The following is a 26,413-nucleotide window of genomic DNA, read 5'->3' as shown; positions in this document are numbered from 1 at the left end:
AAAAATGTTCGCCGGGCTAAAATCTAACATCCCGGAGCTGCTCTAAGCCACAGCGTAGACCCCCATCTCCATCAGAGCCCCCCTGCCCTCTCTCTCTCTCTCCCTCTCCCTCTCCTTCTCCTTCTCTCCCCTCCCTCGGCTGCACCGTCTCTCTGGCAGGAGGCGGCGGCTTGACAGTTTTGGGAGTATCCGCTGTTCCTGGGCCTGATCACACTCTCCAAACCAACAGCAGCCCTCTGCGTTTCTTGCAGCCTCCCCGCTGCTGCTCCCCACAGGAAAAAAAAAATCTTAAAACCACAGCGGAGGAGGAGATGGAGGAGGAGGAGGAGGAAGAAGAACAGGAGACAGATAAAAAAAATCCTTTTATCCAAGCAAAGAAAACGCCAGCTTCCTCTTCTCTCCGCGCACTTGACACTCACATCTCCAGCCGAAGGAGCAGCGGCGCCGATAATAAAGCAGAAAACACAGGAGGAAAAAAAAAGATGATGAGAAAAATGGCTGACAACACTTTCACTCACGTTTGCTCCCTCCGCCTTTCCTCCCTCTCTCTCCCACTCTATCTCTCTCCCCTCCCTCTCCCGAAAGTAAAGCCACACACACACGAAAACACGCGCGCACACAAACGCCTTTATGCACCATTAGATTATTTGGAGACCGAGACGCCTGCAGCCTCCGCCGAGGTACTGTACGTTAAAGCCAGCGGTTTGTTTGTAACGGGAGGGAGGGGATGTGTGTATGTGTGTCACGGGTGGAGGAGGGGAGGCGGGGGAGGAGGAGGAGGAGGAGGAGGAGGAGTGGGGTGGTGGAGGGGGTCGATGGGTGTAGGGGTAAAAGCCCTCCCTCCCCTCCCCTCCCCTCCCCATGCCTGACAATGATGCTGTAAGAGCGGCAGCGATGGCTGTGTTCCTCTGGAGGGCTTACAACGCCCCCGGCGCGAGGAGAGGGAGAGACAGGGAGAGACAGAGAGATGGGAGAGAGGCCGAGGAAGTGAAAGTGAGGAAACCATGCAGGCACGAGATGGGAGAGATGAAATGAGACGACACACAGAGCAAAGCGACAGGCAGAGAGCTGCAGACGAGTGGTGGGAGGATGAAAAGGAATTACAGGGTAGAGGAATAGATAGATGGATGGATGATAGAAGGATGCGGAGAGGTTGAGAGAGAGGGAGAGAGAGAGAGAGGGAGCAGAGGAGCACAGTGCGAGTAATGCCATTATCACGCTCACTTCGGCACAAGACAGCGGCTGGAGCCGGTTGGCATAGTAACCGCATGAAGGAAAGCCATTTCCTGGGCGGGGAGACAGAAACGGAGACAGAAGCACTTCCTCTTGAGAGAGTGAGTAAAAAAACAGAGGGAGGCAGAGAGAGAGAGAGAGAGAGAGAGGGAGAAAAAAGGAGGAGGAGGAGGAGGAGTAGCATCACTTCTTGGGTTAAAGATGGAGCTGGAGGAAGATGCAGGAGGAGGAGGAGGAGGAGGAGGAGGAGGAGGAGCTGGAGGAAGATGCAGGAGGAGGAGGAGGAGGAGGAGGAGGAGGGTGTTCAAAACGGGCCAGCGGCGGCAATGATGTCACCCTGTCACCGTCACTCAGCTGGAATAGCCATGGCAACTGGGTGAGCACGAGCCCCCCGCATCCAACTCAACACACACCCACCCACCACCACCCTACCATCCATCCCTCCATCCCTCCATCCAGCCCCCTACACACCCTGCGGGTCCCTCGGTTGCTGTGGCGACGGAAGCAGCGAGACATGGCGAAATGGAGGAGGAGGAGGAGGAGGAGGAGGAGGAGGAGAGAGAGTGAGAGAGAGCGTTTGTAAAAAGAGAAAGTGGCAATAGACTCGCTCCCACTTCACCTTCACTCAGCTCTACTACAGTCAGCAGCAGTGTCACTCACACACACAGCTTCAAATAACAAACAAACAATCAAACAAACAATGGGCTGCTTTGTGAGAGCAAGAGCATGAGGGACAATGTGTGTGTGTGTGTGTGTGTGTGTGTGTGTGTGTAATATGTGTGTGTGTGTGTGTGTGTGTGTGTGTGTTCAGGTGGCGGGCCGGGGGCCTCAAGGGACCCTGGGTATTGGCTGCAGAAGGTCTCGTATTATATGAATGTCATGAGCTGGGTTTAATGGACAATGTAGAGAAGACAATAAATAACAGACCTGCAGTTCACAAAACAACCAGCAGCAATCCAACACAAACACAGACCTGAGAACAGCTGTCATGATGAAGATGAAGCAGCACATCACTATGAAGTGTCACGTTTTTAAGTATATGACATTTATTTTTATATATATATCATTTTGTTGTCAAACCAGTGTCCTTCATTTCTGACAGTCTCAATCATTTTCCGTCATCTTGTTCCATTACGGTTATTTTCTTGTCATTTTGATGCTACTACAAAACATAATTTTTTGCAATAAAGCTACTGGTCATTCATTTATCAGAAAATTATTGTTCCAGTTACATCTATGTGGTTCATCAATTATTTGTTGTTCGGTATATTGTCGTGATTTTGGCCTGTTTACTGGACACAAATCTTAGTTTTGAAGGTTTCACTTGGGGCAATTTTCCATATTTGTCATTTCTGAGGATTAAACAATGAATCAAAAAATGATTTGACAGATTAATAATAATGAACATAATCCTTGGCTGCAGCTGGAGGAATCATGATGTTGTTTCTGAGCTTCGTACTAAATGATGATCAGATTTAAATTGTGCTAAAATAAATAAATTGCACCCACGCTGACTCTCAAATATAGAAAACGGTTTCTGACCCCGATTAATGCACATTTGAAAAACAGCAACAGCTAATCCAATAAAACCAATAAAACATCTGACACATTCATTTCTGTGTGTGTGTGTGTGTGTGTGTGTGCAGACAGCTGAGGCTGGAGCTTTTTGTTGTGATGCATAAAGAGCCTCGGCTGCTCCGGCTCAGACAATGCCTAGAAAGCAGCGTATACTACTACTACTCGCTGGTTTTGGAGCCGCTCCAGTCAAAGCAATGGGGAGGTGAGTGGGAGTGGGAGGCGGTGGCGGTGGCGGCGGTGGGGGAGGGAAGCTGGAGACCCGGTATGACATCACCTCTCCTGCCCCGAGCCATGATGTAATGTATCAAAACAACACACACACACACACACACACACACACAAAAAAAGCTCAGGTGCTTCGCTGTGCAGCCCGGTCATTAACGTCTCCAACAACCACCGGCGGGGGTGGGGGTGAAGAGGGGCCGGGGCATCATTACATCACCGAGGCAACGAGGGTCACGTCTGGGGAATATCAGACCTCTTCCTGCCCATCCCCCCTCCTCCTCCTCCCACACACACACACACACCATGTTTAAAGCTTTCTAGGAACAAACAAGCCGTTATTTTTACTGACTAATCAGGAGCTAAATGTAAAGGGAACGCGTCGGGGGAGCATCGATCCCAGAGAGCTGTGACAGTGATGTGAAAAACGCCACTTGAGAATAACATTAATGCACTCACCCTCAATTGCAGTGTGTGCTAAATGCATGAGCTAAAGAGAGAGAGAGAGAGTGATGGAAGAGGGGTTGAGGGGGGCGGAGCCTCATCTGCCATTTGTAAACAGTCTGTGAACCTGCCATGCCATGCCTGCGACTATCCCATGCATTTAGAGGGTGGGTATGATGCGTAACATTAGAGCCATAAAAACCTCATTATGCTGCTGGATGACACACACACACACAAACACATGACGCACACACGCCGGCAAGTGTTTAAGGGTGATAACAGACAAAGTGATCATTACACAGCAGCGTCTTGATGTTCGGAAAAAAACAAAAAAACAGCATAAAGCGTCTCAGCAGTGATTTCAGTCAATATGCTGCAATGAAAAACACAGGCTCATCGCTGTAAAGCATTCATTTAACTCATCAGATGTTCAGATCTGTGACGTGACGTCCCGGCGAGTATCAGGGAAAAAAACACAAGAGGAGCGACACACAAAGCCAGAAGATATCCAGCAGCACATTCAGAATCAACCCGGCGCCAATCTTTAACAAATAAAGCTACATCTTGCATCACTGAGCACTGAGACTCCGGCTCCCAATCTTCTCCTCTCTGACTTGCAGTGAGCGAGCAGGTTTGTCTTTCTGTCTCTTGCTTGAGGAAACTTCAACAAAATGCACACACACACACACACACTCACACAGATACACAACATACTCTCATTTTATTGATCTGTGTCTGACACCGTTCACTGGATTTGTGCGTGAGCCAGCAGGAAGCCACATGCAGAGGAGACGCAGCAGCAGCAGCAGCAGCAGCAGCAGCAGCACTGACTGCCAGCTCGCTGCATTAATCCTTGATGTCGGTCCCAGTACAACACCTCTAAATAGCATTGTTAGAACGAGAAAGATGATCTAATAAAAAGAGTACGTTCTCATCGCTGCTACAGCCCAGGGGATTATTTCATTTATCAAACCGTTATACCTGCTCTGGAAATAATTTGGCAGAAACACACACACACACACATACACAGTCGGGGCGCGTTTAAAAGATTATGGTTGTAGGTGCACGGGGGCACAACATCTGTCATACCTCTGCACCTGCTACAGGGGCGGCAGATGAATCAAACTGGGGGAATGAAAAGAGAAGCTTGTAGAGAATGAAGCGAGTGAGTGAAAAGTTGATGATTAATTAGAGGTTTTTCCGGCTCCGGTTATAGACTAACTGTGGAGGGTTATGAAGTGGAAGTCTTCCACTACACTACAATGAGGGCAGAGGAGGAGGAGGAGGAGGAGGAGGAGGAGGAGAGTCGGCAGCAACAGGAAGCGAGTGTCACCTTTCTGTTTCTTACCCAATGTTCCTGTTATTCTCCATTACATATGAGAAAAAAAAATAATGGAGAGAATGGTGGAGAAAAAAAGCAAGAAGGTCAAATTATGCACGTGGTGGTATAAGCTGAGGGTACAGAATAAAGAAAAACAACCGAGGGAAGCTGCCAATTCAGTTACGAGCAGATTAAATGTAGGTAATGTGACTGTGTAAGTGCAGGTGAAGTCAAAGGATTCATGTGGGTTGCAGCTATAATTATAAACCACAAATTTGGCTTGAACATGATCAACAGAGCAACCCTGTTGAACATTAAACCAAGTCGCTAACACGCCTAAAGCAGCTTTACATTACATCTCATTACTTGCATACAGTTTTATTCTCTGTTTTTACTCTGATATGCTAATGGCCAATATCAACATTAACATACTGCTATATACATTTGAATATGATAATATTAAGTCGGTATAAAAGACATTTCCTTTTTCCAAATGGAGCTACAAACATCAAACCACCATCATCATTCTCATCATTGTGTTCCTCAGCATTAAAATGCATATGAAGGCTGTGCAGCACCAACATGTTTTACATTCATAGAGATATTTTAACCCTTATTCACCCAGACAAGCAGACTAGTCATTATATCAGTATACAGTATTTCCTTCCTGCAGCACCTATAGTGTAAATGTCTGACAGCGGCTCGGTGCTGAACAGATCAAACAGTTGTGCTATCAATTGTTTATATTAGGGAGATACCGATCAAACTGAAGTGACACAAACAACACAAACATTGCACTTTGTTATCCTCGCCCCAGCACACGCTCATTACCATCTAAATAAATGTCAATCTGTCAAATCCCCCCCTTTTTGAAAATACTCGACTTTCAAAAAGGCCTTTGAATGTCACAACTGACATGAAAAGCACATCAAATGTCAGTAAGTGTGTCCTGTGACGCCGAGCGGGGAGACGAACCGCCGGCTGGTTGTAAATGAGCAGCTCGGTTTCCGCAACAGTTTCAGCTGTGTGCTGCTGCTGCTATCCAGTGTGAACTCTGCCCAAAAATATCTGTTCTATTTCCATCAAAGCTTAATGTTTGATTTGTTGCTATAAATAACTAGAAATAACTATAAATGCAGAATCGTCTTTTTTCTGCTGTCTGTGCAGGAACAGGAGCGAGAGAGAGCAACTCAACGAAACAAAGGCAGAACAACTTTAACTGTGACTCAAAGTGAATGTTTACTCAGATAGTATAGAAATTAAATGCACAAGGTCGTCTTTCATCGCTCACCGTGACCATGTTTGACAGTCAAGTCATTTTCCTGGTCTTTGCTAATTGAAAAATAATATAAAACCTCTAGAGCTGAGACAATTAGTTAATTAACTGGTGAATACAAAATTAATTGATTAAGCACCCTGGTGACATTTTAAGCATAAATGCCAGTTATTCCCTGATTACAGAGTCTGAATTATTCCTGTTTTCCTTCGTCCTCGCCTTACAGTAAATTCAACATGTTTGCCTGTAAGGTGAAGAGGAATACAGGAGGAAGAGTAAATCATGAAAAAGAAAGTGTACAATGAACTGTTTCTGCGTTCGCCGCCGCCGCCGCTCCTACACAATGTCTCTTCAAAAGACGAGGCTTTTGTATCCGTGCACAGCTGAAGCAGAGCAGGCTGTCACAAAGGACAGCTCTAAAAATAGGAGCTCGGCTTTTCCTCGGCCGTGAGTGGCAGGTTTGTTCTCCCTCGCTCTCGCATTTCTCAGCAGGTCTGAGCGCTCAACACCTTGAGCTCTGATCTTTTCAACCTCTTAACTCGCTATCCGTTTCAGCGCGGACGCTCGCTGCAGGACTCTGAGATGAAACACCGCGATACGACACACTGCCTGGCTGGCTGGCTGCAGACCTTAATGGGGACCGGTGATGCTGTTACTGGGTTTATGTGATTTACAGCTGAAGTCCACGCGGCGTAAATGTCAGATATGCTTGGATTATTAGCTTTCAGTGCTGTCATAATCAAGCGCATGGCACATTAACATTAGCGTCAGTAGATCGACACAACAAGGAGGAACCAATAGAGTAGAATAGATGAAGAGAACCACATGGAGACATATACCATTATCACATAATGCACAACACGACAGCTGTCTTTCAGGTGCTATGCACCTTCAATCAAGGAAAGTGTCTCTATTATCTCAGTGTACAGGCCCATCCGCTGCAGCAGGAGTGATGTTTATCATTTTTTCTATCATCACCTGGCAACGTAATGAGGTCGAGCATGCCTATTTTCAGATTCAATACAAGATAGCATAATATATGTAATGTTTATTTTTCTTTATCATCGAATAAAGAGAATTAAATTCATGTGGTTATTAAGGTGATAAAAATGGAGTGGGAGCAGGCTTCCCTCTTCACCTTTATCAGCCTGCTTGCCGGTAAATGGAAGGTATTTATAAAGAAAGCCTACCTGTAGCTACAGATGGAGAGACACAGATTAAAACCACTAACAGGAGCACAAACACAGAGAGCTATAGGAAACACAGGGAATCTGACACAAACACATACACATACTCACACACACAAACTATAACGTGACAGACAGTGGTTAATAGATACGGTACCTGAGGTTTATTGCATTCCTGGGAGCCAGGTTAAGGAGAGAGCCATGGAAAGAAGAGAAGGAGATGAAAGTTATCAAATGTGCCGCCACAGCCAGTCAGAGAGGGATGGGGAGATATTGCGGGTGAAAGCTTCACCGACATGTTAAAATGTAACGTTCTGCACCAAACTGAGAGAAAAAATGTCTGACTTAAACACAGACTGACTGCAGCTGCATGTGTGACTGCATCTTTGAATATTCCTCACACCTACTCTTCTCACATTCAGACTTAAAATAACCCACGGATATCTCCCGTTATTTACAATCTTTTCCATGAAAACAAGTTCCTTCCTTTACGTTTCTTTTTCAATGTTTAACATGAAACTTTATTTAAAAAAACACAAGTTTATATCAACCTCCTGGCAAAGAATCTTTCTCCTCGTCCTCTTCCTGAGCAGATTAATGAATATTCAAGGTGAAAATTCAACTTTCTCTGAGCCAAGGACAAGGTAGAGAACACACAGACACATGCATTATTATTCCGTCTTGCACACACATCTTCCACCATTGTAGCGTGCCTGCGGATTACTGAACAGATGACTTTTTAACTTCTCAACCTCCTCATTACCACTGCAGACACATTTCTCGACCTTGAGCCAGACAATAATACTTCAAATAAAAAATAAAAAGGTGCCATGTTGAGTGGCTTCTGGAAATCACCGTGACTCGCTGCATTAACACTGAAAACTTTAATTAGGTGAAATCTGAGAGCCTCAGTCTGACAGCTGTATTATAGCTGGACTTATACATCCAAGGCCACAGTTCATACAAACTGTTGGTTTCTGTTGCAGAGGACGTTTGTCAACACTGCCTTACCTTTGTTGCCCTGACTTCAACTTTTACTGATTCTTTATAAAAAAAAGAATAAGACGAAATGATGCAGCTGCTCAGTTGTGAACTATTCGACACACATGAAACTGAGAGCATCTTCATCTAAAATAACTCCCCCTCCTTCTCGAAGCTATTAAAAGTCGTCAGTAGACGAGCGAGCAATGTCACCGCCAAGGACACTTCAACGGAGCATATGATTGCTGGTGGACACATTGACTGTTTGAGGGATTAAACCTGTGACCTTCTGATTACAGGGCCGCCTCGCTAACCACCAGGCCTCGCACCGGACGGGAGGGAAAGAGTAAAAGGAGTATTGATTGTCTGCCTCCTGCTTCTTGTATAATTATAGAACAGCTGTTTGGGGCCTTGGATGCCCTCCTGCCTGGCCACGGAGTAAAACCCAGAGGAGGAGGAATATTACTCATCTGGGGCGGAGTTAAGGGGGGGAAAGGAAGAAGAAGAAGAAGAAGAAAAAGAGGAAGAAGAGGAGGAGATAATGTAGATAGATAAACATCAGGAGTGTAGCGTTGAGTAAACACCAGGCCTTAACAGCAGCCACATCAACATTTCATTTCAAAGTGAGTGACAGACAGAATCTGTACCGAGGCCTTCAGCGAGAGTGAGAGATCAGGCAGAAAATCTGTGTGTGTATGTGTGTGTGTGTGTATGTGTGTGTGTCAGGTTCGACGGCACAAATGGCTGTTGATATTAGAGGGAGAGATAACGTGTGCGAGATAAAGTGCAAAATGGAGAGCTACTGAAAAATGGAGATTACAAGCCTTTTTGCCAGGGAGAATATATAAAGATCAAGTGCACAAATGTGTGTGTGTGTGTTTGTGTGTGTGTGACAGAGTGAGTGAGTGAGAGAGAGAGAGAGAGAGAGAGAGAGAGAGAGAGAGAGAGAGAGAGAGAGAGAGAGAGAGAGAGGGAGAGTGATGCTAGAAATAACTGGTGTCCACTGTGAACAAGGCGCCCAAGTGTTAACCCACTGCTCTGAGCGCACGAGGACACGTGTTGAATTCTAAACACTGTCCTCTTTCACTGGCCCTGATTTATCCAGGACACATCTATGGAAACAGAAATTTATTTTTATTCTCCTCTATCCTTAGCCTCGTTAAATCCCTGGATTGCCATCTCGGCATCCAAGCGATGACAAACTACAAATTTAGGCTTAAAACCATATCTGGGTGGGTATAAGGGCACCACTTCCTTTAGATACGAGGGGATAAAACCTGCAGAGTGGTAAAACAGAGGAGGAACTTAGACCACGTTGTAAATCAGGAGCTTTTAAGTAGGTGTGGTCTTTGACTCTGGCACTAAATATGAACGGCACATTAGAACTAAAGCCACAAAGTGCCATCTTTCACCTCAGAGATACTGCAAAGGTCGGTCAGTTCTTCTTGAAAGGCTAAAATGCTGCTTTACTGTGACACACACCTGTCCAAACCACAACAAGCTCCTGTACAACTTGTTCAGGAATTGTGCCCATGAAAGTGTGTGTATGTGTGTGTGTGTGTGTGTGTGTGTGTGTGTGTGCAGCCCTCGCTTTAATTATAACTGTCAAGTGATTCACATATAGGTGGGGTGCACAGCTGCTCTCCCCAGTTGCAAAAAAAAACACAACTCCAGTCTTTCACAGCTTTGTGGGCGGAGTTAAAGAACAGAGATGTTATCTTCATGTGGCAGAGCCAGAAAAACAAGGTGAGGGAAAAAATGGCAACAGATAAAAACCGCCACATGGGCTGATGGCACCTCTATGATTGTTTGATTTATAAGATGATCATTCTGGGCAAACCACAAGCATTAACCACTTTTGTTGTCACCTGTAAAAATCCGTTAGATGCTCCGATTCCCGTTACCGTGACCACAAATTGAGATTTAATGGCGTGGACGTGTATTTTATAGCCCATGTGTCCTCTGATGACCTCCTCTTGGCCATATCTAAAACAACAACCGTCGTATTTGCCCTTCTGTGTTAGTATTTGTCATTTAATTGTAATGCATATTGCTTTAAATAATGATAACTGATTGACTGTAAATGGAAGCAGCTAACGGTTCGGTCCTTCCTGGTCACAGTCAGCTGATCTGCATGATTTGCAGGGATATTATTCTTCAGGCCAGACTGTATTTACAGATTAAAGAAATAACTTGCATTAAGTTTGAACCCTGAAAGCCAAATAATCCTCACTTCACGCAGATAATAGCTTCAGCTCGTGGTGGAGAATGGGGGCTGGGGGTAGTTGTGTGTGTGTGTGTGTGTCTGTGTCAGCACTCCCACTGGGAGTTCCACTACTGGGTTAGCATTACATTTATGTCTTAGATATTAAGCCGGCGCTCTCCAGACTAACTCGCAGTGACGGAGCATGTTCAGTCAGTTACAGTCTGTGACACCAGCAGCTCACACAGCTGTTCGCAGGACAGGAAGTCTGGTCTGTGCACGGGATCGAAGCTGCGACCTCGCAGTTACAGTTACATCCCGCTCTCTCGCTATAAACACGCGCCGGCCGTCCCTGCTACTAGCAAAAAGAGACTTCTTCTCATTTTGAGGACGATGATTTAATGCAGCTCTGAGGACGAAGGCTGGCACTGGTGTGTCACAGCTCATCATGCTCAAAAAGCCATTAAGATTTTAAATGAAGTGGTTCACTCCACTTTTTTAATGCGAAATTCATCTCATCGCAAATAATCTCATCCTCACGTAGCTCAATGTTCAAATTTGCTCCCCTAATGATTTTTGCCTTTAGAGAAGCAATTTCACGATCAGAGGGGAAATTACTTTTTTTCTTCTTTTTAAAAAAAAGCAGGTTTGGTTAGTGAGCAGGCTGGGACAGGAGTCGTGTTGTGACAGCAGAGCCGAAGGTGAAATCTTCTCTGTACTTACTAACAACATGGAACAGTCTCAGGCCACATTATGGATTAATCTGACTATTTTCTCAATCAATTGATTAGTTGTGAATCTATTTAGCAGAAATGAGTTAAACATGAGCATAATCATTTCTAAAATACTAAACTTACATCATCAAAATTTGTTTTGTCAGACAAACAGAACATGAACTCATTCAAACATCTAATCTGTTTTAAAAGTAGTTGCCAAATATGTTTTTATTGATCAACTACACAATTAAATAGTTAGTCTTTAAAACGCTTTTATATGAATTGATTCTGACCTCACTGTTCCCACAGACACGTTTGACATTTAATAGAATAAACAAGTAAAAAATTAATAAAAGTTTGTCAATAATCATCTCAGCCTTAATAAATCTCTTCTCTCTCCAGAGGTTCATCATCATCACGCCCACTCAACGAGCTCCGGTGCCTTTAAAATCACTGACTCCTCTGATGTTTTCATACCTGGCCTCACATTTGCCTTCACAGGAGTGACTAAGCTGAATAAAAACCTCGCCTGCTTGAGAGATTTCCTTTCTTCAATCCCAAGTTTCTCCTCTCCTGTGCGTTTCTCACCTCCTTAAATATGCCTCGGGGTAGGCGGAAGGAGACTCTGAGCGCTGCCTGGCATCCTAAATTCTGGAAGATTAGCTTACTGTGTCAGCTTAGCATCCGCCCAGATTCATTTCTCTGTCGCTGTGCTCGCCTCCACCCCTCTGTCATCATCATCAGCAGCAGCAGCAGCAGCAGCAGCAGCAGCAGCAGCAGCGGCGGCGGCGGTGGCTCAGCTAGCTTGCCTTCCCTACTGTACTTCTGAGTGCACTGCTGGTGTTAAGTTAGCTCCCTTCCCCTTACTGTACGTCTAAGTGCACTCGAGCGGAGCCCATTTGGGACTGCCGGTTGCCATGGCGCCGCTCCATCCCTTCCCACAGGAACTGCTGCACAGGCGCGGGGAGAGTCGAGTGTGTGACGGGGAGATGTCAGGCCATGAGAAAGTTCAGTGCAGCGTTTTGAATCAAAAAACACAAGCCGGGCTATATTTAGGGAAACAGGGTGGGGCAGCGTGGAGGCAGGAGGAAGGAGGAAGGAAGAAGATGACATTTGCCGCAGTTTTTTCCCTTTTTAAGCGCGATTGTTCCTCGGCGTTCCGAGAAGAACTGGTACACTGACAGAAACCTCGAGGGAGCGGCAGGAATGAAGGGAATGCAGTGAAATTGTGCAGAACAGGAAAACCTCTGCGTGCTGGGTATTTACATCATTAGTGTGAAAACGCTTTGCTTCCTATTCCCAGGGAAAGAAAGCACAGGGGGAGAGAGAGGAGGGGAGAGAAGGCCTGGTGCAACGCAACGGGCAACTAACTCTCCCTCTGCTGGAGGCAAATCCCTGCACATGGGTGAAGCCAGGACTCTCTATGGCTCTGGGAGTTAATCAGACTGGAGAAAGTCAGAGTCACAGGCCACAACTCTGCTTTTATGTTGTCAGTGTATGAAGTCACAGTCACAGTTTTAGCTGATCTGTCTGACCTCTAAAGAGTCAGATCAGTTATGAGAAGTATTGTCTGACAACAGAATGTGCTTTTATTACTGCTGTTTTATGCATCATGGGTTCAAATTGTGGTTTTTAAGTGTGTAGTGGTTTTATTTATGTTTTGAGCCCTCAACAGAAGATGATTTTCTATCACTAGGTGATGGATAATAAAGTTTTTTTTAATTGATTTGAATCAAATTAAACAAATGTAAAGCACTTTGTGCAGGTGCATTATTTAAAAACAACACAACAACCACAATATAAAAAGAAAACGGCTGTAAGTTTCATGAATTAAGGAGAGGTCTGATTATTGCATTTTCTTTTCCTCAAAAATCTCTTCTTCTTTCACTTTCTTTCAAAACACAATCACAACAAATAAATCACATATTTCCCTAAATGACATATCAGTAGTAGAAGACCGACAAGACTTTTCTACATCGTGTAACTTTCTGAAGTCAAACTGGACTAGAAATAGATGCCATTTTAAAACTTTTCACATTTCACATTATAGCCCATAGAGCTGTTGAGTGCATCCTTAGCAACCGTTCACAGTGATCTGCACTAAAAACCAACCAATGTTATCGGTGCAGACTGAGAAGCATCATGGGATGGGAAGATGATATTATCATATGTAGTTCTTTAAAACAGTGCCCATGCAAACTGTGACATGTTGCAGGAGCAGATCATACTGTATGTGTGAGCACCAGAACCAGAAAGTGATTTACCAAAGTCAGAGGATTTAAAAACAAAGCAAACAGTGAAGTGAAATCCAAAAACCATCTTTTTCCTCATAATTATTACATTCGACTCCAAAAATGATCCTGTTACATCTCATATTCATCTCAAAGTCCCTAGATGTGGTCTAGAGACCAGAGGTTGGGAAACACCACTTCAAAAGACACAACTCTCAAACTGAAACTAATTTCATTTCCATTGGTTGGACGAGCATCACACACAGCAACAAGTCTTTTGAGGAAAAGATGGATTCTCCAGTTGTAAAGCAAAAGCAAACGCTGACTGTATTCACTGTTTTACATCATTCTCACAAGTTTGTTGTTGCAGACGACTACAGAAGGATGCATTTGTGTAAAGGGAGTTTAAGCACAACCCGAGAAGATGGAGAAAAAAGTGCACAGAAACATGAAAAACATTTCACATTGCAGAAACCTTCTAACAACTATAAGCAGCAGAGACAATGGGATGCTCAGAGAATTATAATAAACACTTATTAAAGCGCAAGAAAGAGCAACACACTGAAGCCAGCGAGAGCCATGAACTACACAGGAGGAGATCGAATCTAGAAAGAACAGGTAAAACAGCAATTACACACTACAGGGAGGATAGCTCAGAGTCAAGATCAGGAAAACAGGCTGCTGCGGGGGAGAAGAGAGCCCTTCTCCAGGACACAGAGACACCACAACACAACACAACACAACACAACACAACACAAACAACCTCAGCCGAGGCCACCGCAGAGAGACAGAGAGGGAGAGAGGGAAAACACCAAGTTGGTGAAACAGACAAGACAAGAATTTTCAGCGAGAGATTCATTGTGCAGAAGGAGCAGGAAGACACACAAACACAACGGCAACGCTGAGCCTCGCAGCGCACAGCCAGCGACCCACCGCAGCGGGGATAAACACAACAACAACACTGGGGCGCCACTCACCGTGTGGTAGCCCCGGGCTATGGGCGGCTTTCCGGTGGGGTACGGATCCACCGTGTCGATGATGGTCTGCCTCTCCCCCTTCTGGTTAATCTTCCGAAAGCGCCGCCGGGACTGTCTGTGCGAGGCTTGTCGCTGAAAGTACTCCTCATTTTCATCCATATAGTCCACCTGGAAACCAGAGAGAGAGAGAGAGAGAGAGAGAGAGAGGGGGGTGTGACTGCCTTTCGTCTTCATTCACGCTCCTCCCCGCTCGCCCCCACCCCCCGAAAAACACAAACACACACACTCATCCCAAAAAACCCCACCCTCCTATACTCCGATTCCTCCTCCTCCTCCTCCTCCTCCTCCTCGCCTCTCATTGCGTAAAAATAGCAGTGTGTGTAGGATGCTCGATGCACACCTACGTCAAAGGGAGCTCACAGCACAAAAAAAGAGAGATGGAGCGAGAAGGGGGAAAAAAAGAAAAAAAAGAAAGAAAGAGGCCCTTCTGCATGAAAGGATGAGAGAGGAGAGCGGGAGAGAGGGAGTAGATCGGCAGGCGGAGATAAACAGAGATAAAAAGCTGGCGGAGTATACAGATGAAATAGAGACACTCTCAGCTCTCTCTCTGTTAAACATATTAACCACAATGAAATTACATGTTAAAACAAGATAAAATCCATGTTTCCATTTTTAATGAACAGAAAGAAGGAGGAGGAGGAGGAGGAGGAGGAGGAGGAGGAGGAGGAAGAAAAAAAAACATTTTCCAAGTGGAAACTGGCACACGATGCTACTTTAGCACAGAACTCAGTGAAGTTATCCTCTACAGTTTTTCTAAATGCTCCTTAAATGAGACCGCTCTGTTGCCTGGCAGCTTTGGGTCATTATGGGATGACATATTTAAGTTTTTTTCTTCTTCATTTTCAACCCCTCTCCTCTTCCTCTCCTCTTCCTCTTCCTCTCCTTCACTGCGGCTTCACATTTCACAGTGCTCAGCCTTTGGGATTACACTACTAAAATCTCTCTCTCCGCTGTACCAACTGCTGCCATGACAACAGCAGGAGAGTTGTGTGTCTTGTGTCTGTGTGTGTGTATGTGTGTGTATGCGCGAGTGAGAGAGCATATAAGTGTGATTGTGTGTCTAATTGCAAACCTCTGAGCAGTGTGTGTGTGTGTGTGTGTGTGTGTGTGTGTGTGTGTGTGTGCGCCGTACAGTATGGACACGTGAGGTGTACATTCGTCGACGTCTCTTCGATCTTGTTTGCATGTGTGTGAATCTTCCTCAGACTCGTATCAGTGGGAGTTTATCTATATATTTGCGGCAGCACAAAAAAAGAAAAGCCCTCTGGGTAATTACAGAGTAGCTTGGCACCTATAATAGCAAAGGAGGGGGTTTAAGGCCACTAAGTGTCTGCAGCGAGCAGAGTGCAGGGTGTTATTACCGGGGGTTTGTGAGCCTGATACAGTCGAGGCTCAGTTAACAGAAGCAACCTCCATATGTCAGATTACTGACATGTGGTGTGACTGCAGCGCTGCCAGCCACTCATTATTCCAACATGTCAAGAGATGGGTTGCATTTGATCTCTTCTTTAAAAACAAAAAACTGGCGGAGGACAGATGTGTACGTGTTAGAAATGGCGGAGAGTGAGTTAAGTGCATATGTGTGATTTTTTTTTTTTTTTTTTTTAAAGAGGCAGCATCCAGTCGGTGAGGAAACACAAATCTGCATCTCAGCTCTGGTCAGATGGTCAGTGTGCAGGATCATGTTGGCTTCACTATCCTCAGTGTGAGAGTGTGAGAGTGTGTGTGTGTGCAGTGGGCTGGCTAAAGGAAAAGGTGGTCAAAATATTTGCACAGCTTTGTTCACAGCTCTCGACACACTGTTGCCTGCGACTGGTCAACAACAACACACTGATAAACATGCTAATTCTGTTTTATATGTGAGCTGTGTTGGTCCTGCTTCTTCTTTCAGGCCTTATCAATGTAAATGTGATTTGTGGAAGTTACAATGAGGATGTTTGCCGTGCTTTTAATCATACAGAAACAATATTCCTATTATTATTATTATTTTATGACAGTTTGTCTTATCTTTAAGGTGGTACACAGTGTGGATTAAGTTAAATCCAATAGAAACATCTCCTAAAGCTTCAAACTGTTTGCAGCTGTAGACTTCAAGTACCTATTCTTGCAACTGTGGTAATTAAGAAACTCATTGTTTAGGTATTTTTCATAATTAACTGATAGAAATATCTTTTCTTTAAGGTAAAGTCCCAACTTCTCTACAGATTAAAAGATAATGAAAACAGTCATTAGTTGAAGTCCCATGATTTGTTAATCCCCCTGTGTGGACCTCCCTGATTGCCCATGATGAGCTTAAACACCAGCATTATTCAAGATTTAAGATTTTAAAAAGTTAAAACTGAATAAAACATCTTATCATTAGATTAATTTCCTCCAACTTCCTTTCCTGCTGTATTTTTTTTGCTTGCATAGTGTTTCATTAGATGAACCGATCTAAGCTGCATGTACTGCACACACACATTATCTCACAGCATTGTGATTAACAGCTGTTCAGATTTTTGCACAAGGTGGATTGTGTTTCGAGCGCTGGCTGCAGCTGATTGGTGCAGAAATCATCAGCAGAACTGCATCTGTTGTGATCTCTGGGCCTCGGAGGGCTTCTGTTCAACAAATGACTGTATTGTGCGGCTGCTGCTACCTCTTTGCTTCCGTGCCCCCATTGAGACGCGAGTGATTTGTTCTCAACAACTTCTTCTGTGAGCCAGCATTTGATTTTTCCATAAAACTGGGTCAGAGCTTTTTCTTACCAACCTTGGACTCGTGCAACCCCCACGAGCTGGAAGGACTCCAGCAAAGACACGGTTAAATACTGCCGTGATAAAATATCAATGGGGAGGCGCTTACACTGATTGGTCTAAAAAACATCACCGGGCCAACTCTCAAGGACGTTGTTTCAAACCATTACCACACTCTGTTGTGGGGGTAATGTGCATTTGATGGTGCACATAGGTACAGTTTGCTCTTACTACATGGGATTACTAAATCAATTGGCACGCAGTATTATTTTTCAGTCTAGTAATATCAGAGTTATAGCTTCAGGGTTTTAGAAAGTCATTACCGCTGGTTTTCAATCAAAGATCTAAAACGACAGGTTTGCAAAAACACAACACCGCTGTGATTCGGTTCAAAAGTGACGGAAAGTGTGAGAATGTTCTTTGCTTTCGATTCTTTCTCCCACTTCTCTGGTAATTGCACACAAGGATTTACTATTTTATGTGTGAGGTTGTGCGAATGTGTGTGTGTGTGTGTGTGTCTGACACTTGCGTGCTGAAGTGTCTGAAAAATGGGACTCACCACAATCATCTCTGAGGGTTCCAGGACGATGCACTCACATCCGCGTCGCAGGCTGCCTGCTGATCGCTTCCCAAAACTAGAGAAGGAAAGAAAAATAGAAAACAAATGAACAAAAAAAAGTCAACACTCACCTCAATAAAGTGTCAGTTTGTGTCATTTAACCGTCTCGTCTGTGACTGAAAGCACCTCGGCATTCTCCCTTCGAGTGTGAAACCTCACGCGGCCGCGGCCAAAAAGCACGTAAACGCCTGCGGGAGCCTATAAGAGCCACTGTGCCCAACATCTTAAATATGCAGTATGGAATTCTTGTATAAAATGTGAAACAGAGCAGCATTGAATGGACAGTTCCCCCTTTCAGCTGCGACTCCCCCCCCCCACACCTCCCACCTGATGGGAAACACCCGCCTCTGGAAAAGTCCACTCTCATGACGTCACAGCCTGTACAGTACTGCAGCCTCACACTCCTTACGATAGAGAGAGAGAGGTGGTGGTGGTGGTGGTGGTGGTGTGGGGGGAGGAATTGGGGAATATTAAAAGCAGCAGAGACCTAAACGCCTCGCAGAAGGGCAGCAGCCCCTGGAAACTCTGAGCATGAGGAAATCAAACTTGTGGGCTGGGTGAAGAATGCCGCCTTTGTCCCGCGCCCGACCTCCATGCAGCGACATAAAAGCTTCCTTGTTTGTTATTTCTATCGTCGTCCGATTGAGAACGTGACCCACATCTTGTTGATTTGCTGATTATTTTTTGTTAGATAAACTCGAGTGACTCCACAAAAAAAAAACAGGCCACTGTCGAGTCTCTGTGCATGCCGTCCCTCTGTTTCATTATTCAGATTCAGGGGCTGGGATTGTTGAGTGAGAGATGTTTCGCTTTAAATTTTAATTTGAGCCACACGCATCACTTTATTCAGAGTTTTTGGAGCTGAAATGATGAGCCTATTAATCACTTTGTTATGTAATTACAGAAAATGGCTGCAGTCAATTAATTGAGTAATTGATTGGATTTAGTACTTTTTTCTGTTAGGCTATTTTATTTCTTAACTGCATCATCTGTTAATATGTTGTATTTTAATTTGGTTGTTTATGTTGTCAATTGTTTTCATCTATTATTTTACTCTGCCTGTGTTTTGATAGGAATATGCTATTTCTCATAGTATTATTATTGGTTCCAGCTTCTCAAATACGATGATACGATTCTACCCATCTCTGTATAAATGTTTTTGCCAAAAAAAAAGCAACTTCTGGACATCCAGTAAGTTGTAATGGATGTTTTTCATTCCTAAAAAAGGAGGGTTCATGGGTACAAAAACCCAGCAGATAGTGAAAATAATCATTTTTTGTATCACAAATCTTTATTCGTTCTCAGTCCTATAGAGAAATCAAGCCAGCTCTCCACAGTGAGTATTTCACAGATGAAATGTGTGGCTACCTGCACGAGGCCGTGGAAGTGGCAGCTCTCATCAGTCAAGTGGACAGGTGTGGACCTCAGGCACAGCGTGGCCTGAATGCTGTGGAGCTCTGGGCCTGTGGCAACATGTTGTGGGCAGAGCTCGGTCGGCCTTGGACATAAACACCGGCCAGCTGCAAAGAGCTGGTGACGCTCTACCTGCTGCTGTGGCCAAGAGCAAATAAAGATTTTTGTGGGGCCTTTTATTTTCTAAAAAGTCAATTTAGCTGGCTTTGCTTTTTCTCTTTCTGCCTCCATTCACAGGCTGTGTAGCCTTTGTTGGGTTTTGTGTTTTGTTTTTTCTCCTCTTTTGTCAGCCGTTCTCTTGTTTCTCTGCCAGAGCTGCAATTTTATTGGACTAATTTGTCAACTTTCTGATGCCTTTTGAACAACAGTTTGTCAAATCGCTGCCCGACTCTCACTGAGCTACTGCTGAGCAGCACCAACTGAAAAATCAAAGACAACATGAGTGACTGTGTCCGGACCACATGCGAGCTGGGAGACGGCGAGAGCGGCAGAGAGGGGGTTAATGCTGATGGCTGCAGTTTGCTTTGCCTGAGCTTCAGTTTAATGCGTTTTAACTCTGCTAGCATCCCTGACAGACACACACACACACACCAGCCTGAATCTCACCACAGGGCCAAACAGAGCAACGGCCTGGGAGAGCTTACTCAGTGTTTCACTCATGCTCCTGCAAGAAGACAATTACTGTAATTCTTTTGCAACTTATATTTCCAGCAGAGATGATTTGTCAGCTGGGCAGCAGCTTCAGAAAAAAGAAAAAGCGCACAAATGCTTTTGATCTGTTTTTTTTTTGTTTTGTCTAACAGACGGTTGGAGCTGGTTACAGCTCTTATCCTGTTGAGCCTCTCTTGGCTGGCGCTCTCCTATGGAAAAGGGAGCAGCAGCGATTCCACCCATTAGAAAACACAAAACACGTTGGGCCACCAAGCGCAAACCACCAAAAAGTGACATGTTCAATCATGTTCCTCCATCACATTCCTGACAGTAGTAATCCATTCCTCCATTTTGCAGGAGGCAAATGCCACTGGGAATGTGAGATATTAAAGAGGGGGATTATGGAAGTGCAGAGTGAGGGGGTGGGAGGATTTTTTTTCTAACACAAAAAATGTCTTGTTTGGAGATTAAAGCCTCCACTGCACTATGACTAGTGCTGAGCAAATATAAAAGTACCCAACCTGTCATGTTGGTGTCTGTATATTAGACAGCAAATATTTAAAAAAAACTCTTGAATAAACTTTCAATTCTCCCAACAGATGCTCGACTGGACCAGGATGTGGGAACCTCAACGCAACACACACACACACAGCAAAGTTTGACCAGTGCAAATATTTAATCTTTATTAGCTCTATTAATGACGCCAAAGTGTGCAATGCACACGCTATGAATAATTAAACGCAGAGCAATATTCAGGTCCACAAGACACAGCGAGGTAAGGTTTGTGCTTTCTTTGTCGAGAACTGCAGAGTGTGTTCGGCAGCAAACCTACGACACGAGATAAGAGGATGAGTGCCAGGTGCTCAGGTACGTATGAAACAGTTTTATAAAAGATGATCAGCATCTTAACTCTCCACACCGAAAAGCTGCTGGAGAATTCATAATCTTTACTTCACTAGTCATCAAAAATACAACACGCAAAACATAAATATGCAAAAACGTTTATGTGCGCCAATACATCTGAGTTGTTACATTCAATATGCATGTGCTTGAACAGGGTCAGCCACAGTCTCTTGTTCTGAGTCATTAATTAATGAATGTAAAAAAAAAAGCTGCAGTTGCAAAATCATGCAACAATCCTTCCGCTTTATGAGGAAAACAACGCTGGACCTCTTCCTTTCTAAGTATCACGCTGACCTTTGTACATGTGACTCAGAGCGGCACCTGTTGCACAAAGATGACATCCAGATGACACCACTGGTCACTGACGTAATGAATTGTTTCAGAACATTTCACAACTTCTGTCTGTCCAGGAAATTGATGTGGTTCATCAATGAAAATCGGAGAAATTAGTCATAATACGGTACCGACACGGCTTCAACCAATCAAACCCCCTTTTTTTTTAAACAGCTCAATTCATACCAATTCAAATGCTGTTTACAGGTGACTGACTAGTTCACAACAACAGCTGGAGTCAGACACATGAAAAACAGTGTCGACATTTCTTAAAAAAAACATTTCCTTTTTTTTTGTTGCTTCTCTCTCTGACCGTCAGACACTTTGCACGAGCTGCTCTCAGACCGACAGCCAGTATCTTATTTTCAGATGAAACCCCGTAGCTCTCTATCTCTCTCTCAGTTGACTGACTGACTGACATCTCCTCTGCCTCGGTGGCCTTGCGTCCCTCTCTCCTACCACCACCACCACCACCACCACCACCACCACCCCTCCCTCGTTATACAACAAGCCTGGGCGTCTGGAATGTCATTCCACATGCATCACCAGCCTTTCACTCGGCGAGCCCAGCAGCCCACTGCCAAAGCCTCGGATCCACTCTGCTGCCGTCTGACTGAACCGGAGCGGAGCCTCATCTGCAGCCGGACGGTGAACGGAGAGAGACGCTGATGGTGATGGTGGTGGTGGTGGTGGGACGGGGGGGGTTTCTTCACTCTTGTTAAGCTATTTAACTAAGTAAGCGGTGAGAAGGCCCACCAGACCTTTAAGAAGGACCAAGATTAAACTCCCTTTTGGTTATGCAAGACTTTAGACCCTGTACAGAGGGAGGGGTCATAGAGGAGGTGTTTAGTGAATGACAACAGCATCCAGGATTGAAGGCTTTGCGGACATCCCCCCCACCCACCCACCCCACTGTGAGCTGCTGCAGCTGACCAACACGACCACCTCTCACCTCACCTCACAAAACATAAACAGAGTTCCTTCAGAGTAAGAGCACAGGCCGCCCGGACCTTTGCCACGCCACTTCTGAAATAGAAGCTGACACCACCGCCAAGAATGTGTGATTGACTCGTGACTTCTGCTTCCAGAAATACAACTTCACTGGCATTGTAATGGCAGAGAGAGAGAGAGAGAGAGAGAGAAGGGCACTGATGTAGAGAGTTAGAGAGAGAGAGCGAGAGCGACAGGGGCTAGCTAACTTCTCCGAGACGAAGTAATCAATCATCACCGCCGTGTTTATCATCGGTTTCTCACACAGCGGGAGCTCCATCTTTGTTTTGGTTTCAAAGTTGCCCAAAAAGTCGTCTCTAACCTCCTACACCCCCCAAAAAACAAAAAAAACATGAAGAACAACACACCCCTTTTCCTGGCAGCACACTCTGCTCACTCACAAATCCAAAATAACATCAAAGCCGTGTTTCACATTCCAGACTTGAAGGTTTTACTGCAACCAGCTCCCGGTTTGGAGACGAGTCAGGTTTTTAAATTACAACCAAAAACACTGTGGAGTTTTTTTTTTTTTTTTAAGGCAGCGCTTTAGTGACTCACACTCACACACACACACACACACAGAGACATGCATACACAGCAGTTAGAGTAACATGCTGCCGTGGTCTGGACACTCACCCCTGGCTGTCCAAAGTGCGCCCACAGTGACACCAGCTCCACCAACACCTGATAAGATAACAGGGTCTCTTCTTGCTCAGAAATAAATGTCCCCCCAGCTGTTAGTTAGTCCACCACACTGAGTCCACCGGCGAGCATGTTCCACGTCCCAGGACTTTGGTGTGACTGCGGCATATCGTCCTGCGTGCACGCCCCGGCGCTGCTTGTCTGAGATTTGTGTGTGTGTGTCAGAATGGGAGTGTGTAGCTCTGAAAGTGTGTGTGTGTGTGTGTGTGTGTTTGTGGATCAGCCCGTGTCCAATGGCTCTGCCCCTTTTCTCTCTCTCCCTCTCCCTCTCTCTCGCTCTCTGTGTGTAGCGTGGTGCATCGACTACATCCAGCATTCCAGTGTACGACTCACTTCCTGCTACGGAGTTACAAGTGAGTGAGAGGGCGGGGTGTGTGTGTGTGTGTGTGTGAACGTACGTGTATGTGTGTGTGTTACGGGGGAGTGGGTAGATGTGGACAGTCCCCATCCTCCTCCTTTCACAGTACAAGTTACTCACAAACCCTCGGACAACGTTGTAAAACATGTCATAACAAATATAAAGCGGTGTGACCTTAGCTCTGTCAGAGCCGTTTTATTGAGGTGACATGTTTTTGTAAAAAGAGATATATACAAAATCCCCTCTGTAAAAACTTCTGACTCTAATATGTCAACAAAATAAAACAAGAATTTTGAAAGGGGCTTTATCCATTGTTCAGATTTCGGTTCTGGAAATGTAATGCAAATTAGCGCATATTTCATTAGATATTGCCTCATTTACATATTTAAACATACAATTTGACAAAACTTGCAATACAAAAAATATTTGTGTTAATGTAAGTGATAAACTTGGGAAGTTACATGGCGATATGTGTTAGTTACATTTTTTACCCTATTCACCTGTAGTGTCTTTATGTTCTTATGCACTTTTTGTGTGTCTGTGTCTGTGTGTTTCAATTTGTTTCCATTAAAAATTTGTGGTGACGCCAAAAGTGAATCAACGTTCTGAGAAGTAAAGAGTCCGTTTCAGCCACTTCCCCATTTCTCTCTCTTTCTTTTTAGTCAGAAACATGAGCTGTGTGGCCTGGACTCTACGCCTATCAATTAGCTCTGATCCCTGCTTGAATGCGGCTGCTAACGGCTCAGCTAAAGATGTAATGATTAGGCAGAGAGGTGCATAAAGGATTAGACTTAGACCTGCTTTACGGGTGAAAAACAAACACAATCGGCGGGGATAGAGTCTAACAAGCAACTTTTGTCAATACTTAACCTCCCGACACGTCAGTTCACAAGTGTGTGTAGCTTCAAAGAAAATCACAGTCAAAAAGTGACACAGCAGTGGAAGAGGTATACGCTGAATTTTGGTCTGTAATAAATAAATAAGTAAAATCGTGCTAATTAATTATTAACTGTGTATAATTTTTGCATGAATCTGAAAGTCAAACTCAGCGAACGGTGGGAAGGAAATATTAGACTTCAACAAAAGTCCTCAAGGACATTAGATGATGATGGTCAGAGATGTGAAGTTGATCGTTACATAAGCAGGACTTCCTGTTCGGCTGCGTTACTTAGTAACACAGACAACAGAAAATATTCAGAGAATCAGGATCTACGTTTTTATGATGTTTGAGTTTGAGGGAAGCTACGTCTGAAATCGTAGTTCAATCATTTTACATTATTTCAACTAATTAACAAATTATACACAACTCATTCACTTAATTAAATACTTTAAACAGGCTGGTTTAATTTTACAGCTTACATCAGAGTGTTTCACATGCAGTCAGTGATCTTTGAATAGATTTATTACTCTTGGACCAGTGCTCTGTTATGTTCTTTAATTCTCATGCCAAGTATGAAAAGCATGGAGCTTTTTTTTTTATCCTGAACTCGAACCTATTACTGTCTGTGAGCTACCACACAACGCGCCCCATGATGAGCTATAGGCCTTCTGAAAAGAGATGAGTAAGAGCTGCATTAGCACAGTGGGAGAGAACCTAATCACTGAGTCATCTGCAGTCACTCACAGATGACTCTGTCCACACCGCCGCCACCACTGCTGCTGCTGCTGCTGGCTGCCATGAAACGTTTTGAGCTCCACTGACCTTTTTCCTGAGAAATTCACACCTAACAAAAGTGACGAAGACGACATTCTCGCGCTAAGTGGAATTTCTGCCGCCGATATGAACCGGTTCAGTTCAGAGACGTGGTTTCTGGTTTGATAATATCAGGGCTGATGATGAGGAAATGGTTTAGTTGACAAGCCAGAGTCCTGACACCAGTCTGATAATGACTGATAATGATATTTAAGACAAACAACTGCATGTAATAGGAGCAGTAAAACCAGCACTAGAGTTACAATTAAGAATTTCATACTGTCAGTATCATTTTAATGGGATAGTTCAACATTTTGGTTTGGTTTCCCTCATCAAACTCATCAAATACACAATCCAACAACTCCAAAACACTCTGGTGGACAAGTTGTGACCTGCACATTCACCACTGGTGCGTGTTCCCGTCAAGGGCAGTTTTTGGGCAAGCAGTCTTTGCATTTGTCTCGAAAACAACTCTGTCTCGTAATGTTCTGTTATTATCTCATAGCGTGGTGAATGTGCAGGTCACAACTTGTCCACCAGAGCGTTTTGGAGTTGTTGGATTGTGTGTTTGATGAGGGAAACCAAGAAATCCCATTAGCCTCCGTAGCATCTCTGAGCAGCTCGCGGCTCTGCTCCGCCGTTCTAAAAATAGTATACACCAACAATTAAAGGTAAAGAACCTACTGCTAGACTATAGGGATTATGGCAATGGGCCAATTTGCCAAAAATGTTGAACTATCCCTTTAACTGTAAAATAAAAATATTTGAATATGTTCATCACACAACATCTAAGTATTTGGTATCAAAAAAGCTCACTTTCAGTTCTCAGTTTCACCACTAATACCTCTTATTTAGGAATAACTTCACATTGGCAAGTTTTCAGACCCACACATGTGCTCAAAGTCAGTGGATTTCAAAACCTGAAATCAGAGTCAGAAACAACAGAAAATGAGCCAACATGGGGCATCTGGAAGGAAGATGAACAGCAGGTGGGAATTTTTTATATTCTGATTTAGTAGGAAACAACCAGCAAAACAAAATGTCAAAAGCACTGCTGGTCAATTTCCCCTTTTTAAAATGCATTTTCATGTCTTAAATATTCACGTTTCAACTTTTTTTTGGGTTGGTAAAGCACATTGACGTGCATTTTGTGTTTGAAAAATACCAGTAATTATTGTGATAAGACATGTTCCATAACTTGGGCCTGTATAGCCACAGTGGGCTTTAACTCAGTGAAGCTGAAACCACTTGACTATCACCCACAGATCAGGAGCATGATTGCACATTAATCATACTCAGGGTGATATCACTCTACACACACATGAGAAGAAGAAGAAAAAAATATATAAACAGGTTCATTTTTGTTCATAAACTATTATTTTAATTACTTAAATATTTCTTGTTTATGCTTGTCGGGTCTGATCACTCTTATGTTGGTCCAGTCTGACATAAATCATCATCTCGGCATTACAGGACCTGATTTCCTTTAATTACATGTTTATGCAGCTTGTGCCTGTGCATGTTTTAAACCTGTCACCCACTTATTAAGACCTATTTATTTAGTTGTGCTTGATTTCACGCTTGCCT

General features: G+C 44.2%; 1 protein-coding gene across 8 annotated transcripts in view; it reads right to left on the bottom strand.

Moving 5' to 3' along the window:
* rapgef2b (Rap guanine nucleotide exchange factor 2b) overlaps positions 1–26,413 on the bottom strand; it is a 112,614-nt gene that overhangs the window by 35,434 nt on the left and 50,767 nt on the right. For all 8 annotated transcript variants that reach the window (XM_083981295.1, XM_083981291.1, XM_083981293.1 and 5 more), the window contains exons 5-6: positions 17,724–17,799; positions 14,370–14,537 (exon numbers count right to left, since the gene is read on the bottom strand). In XM_083981295.1, the coding sequence (XP_083837421.1) occupies positions 14,370–14,537; positions 17,724–17,799 (244 nt within the window). The remainder of the gene's footprint in view (positions 1–14,369; positions 14,538–17,723; positions 17,800–26,413) is intronic.

The sequence above is a fragment of the Trachurus trachurus genome, assembly GCF_905171665.1.
Source record: "Trachurus trachurus genome assembly, chromosome: 10".
NCBI classification, from domain to species: domain Eukaryota; kingdom Metazoa; phylum Chordata; class Actinopteri; order Carangiformes; family Carangidae; genus Trachurus; species Trachurus trachurus.
Note: the sequence above shows the minus strand (reverse complement) of the source record. Positions and strands in the feature narration are given on the sequence as shown.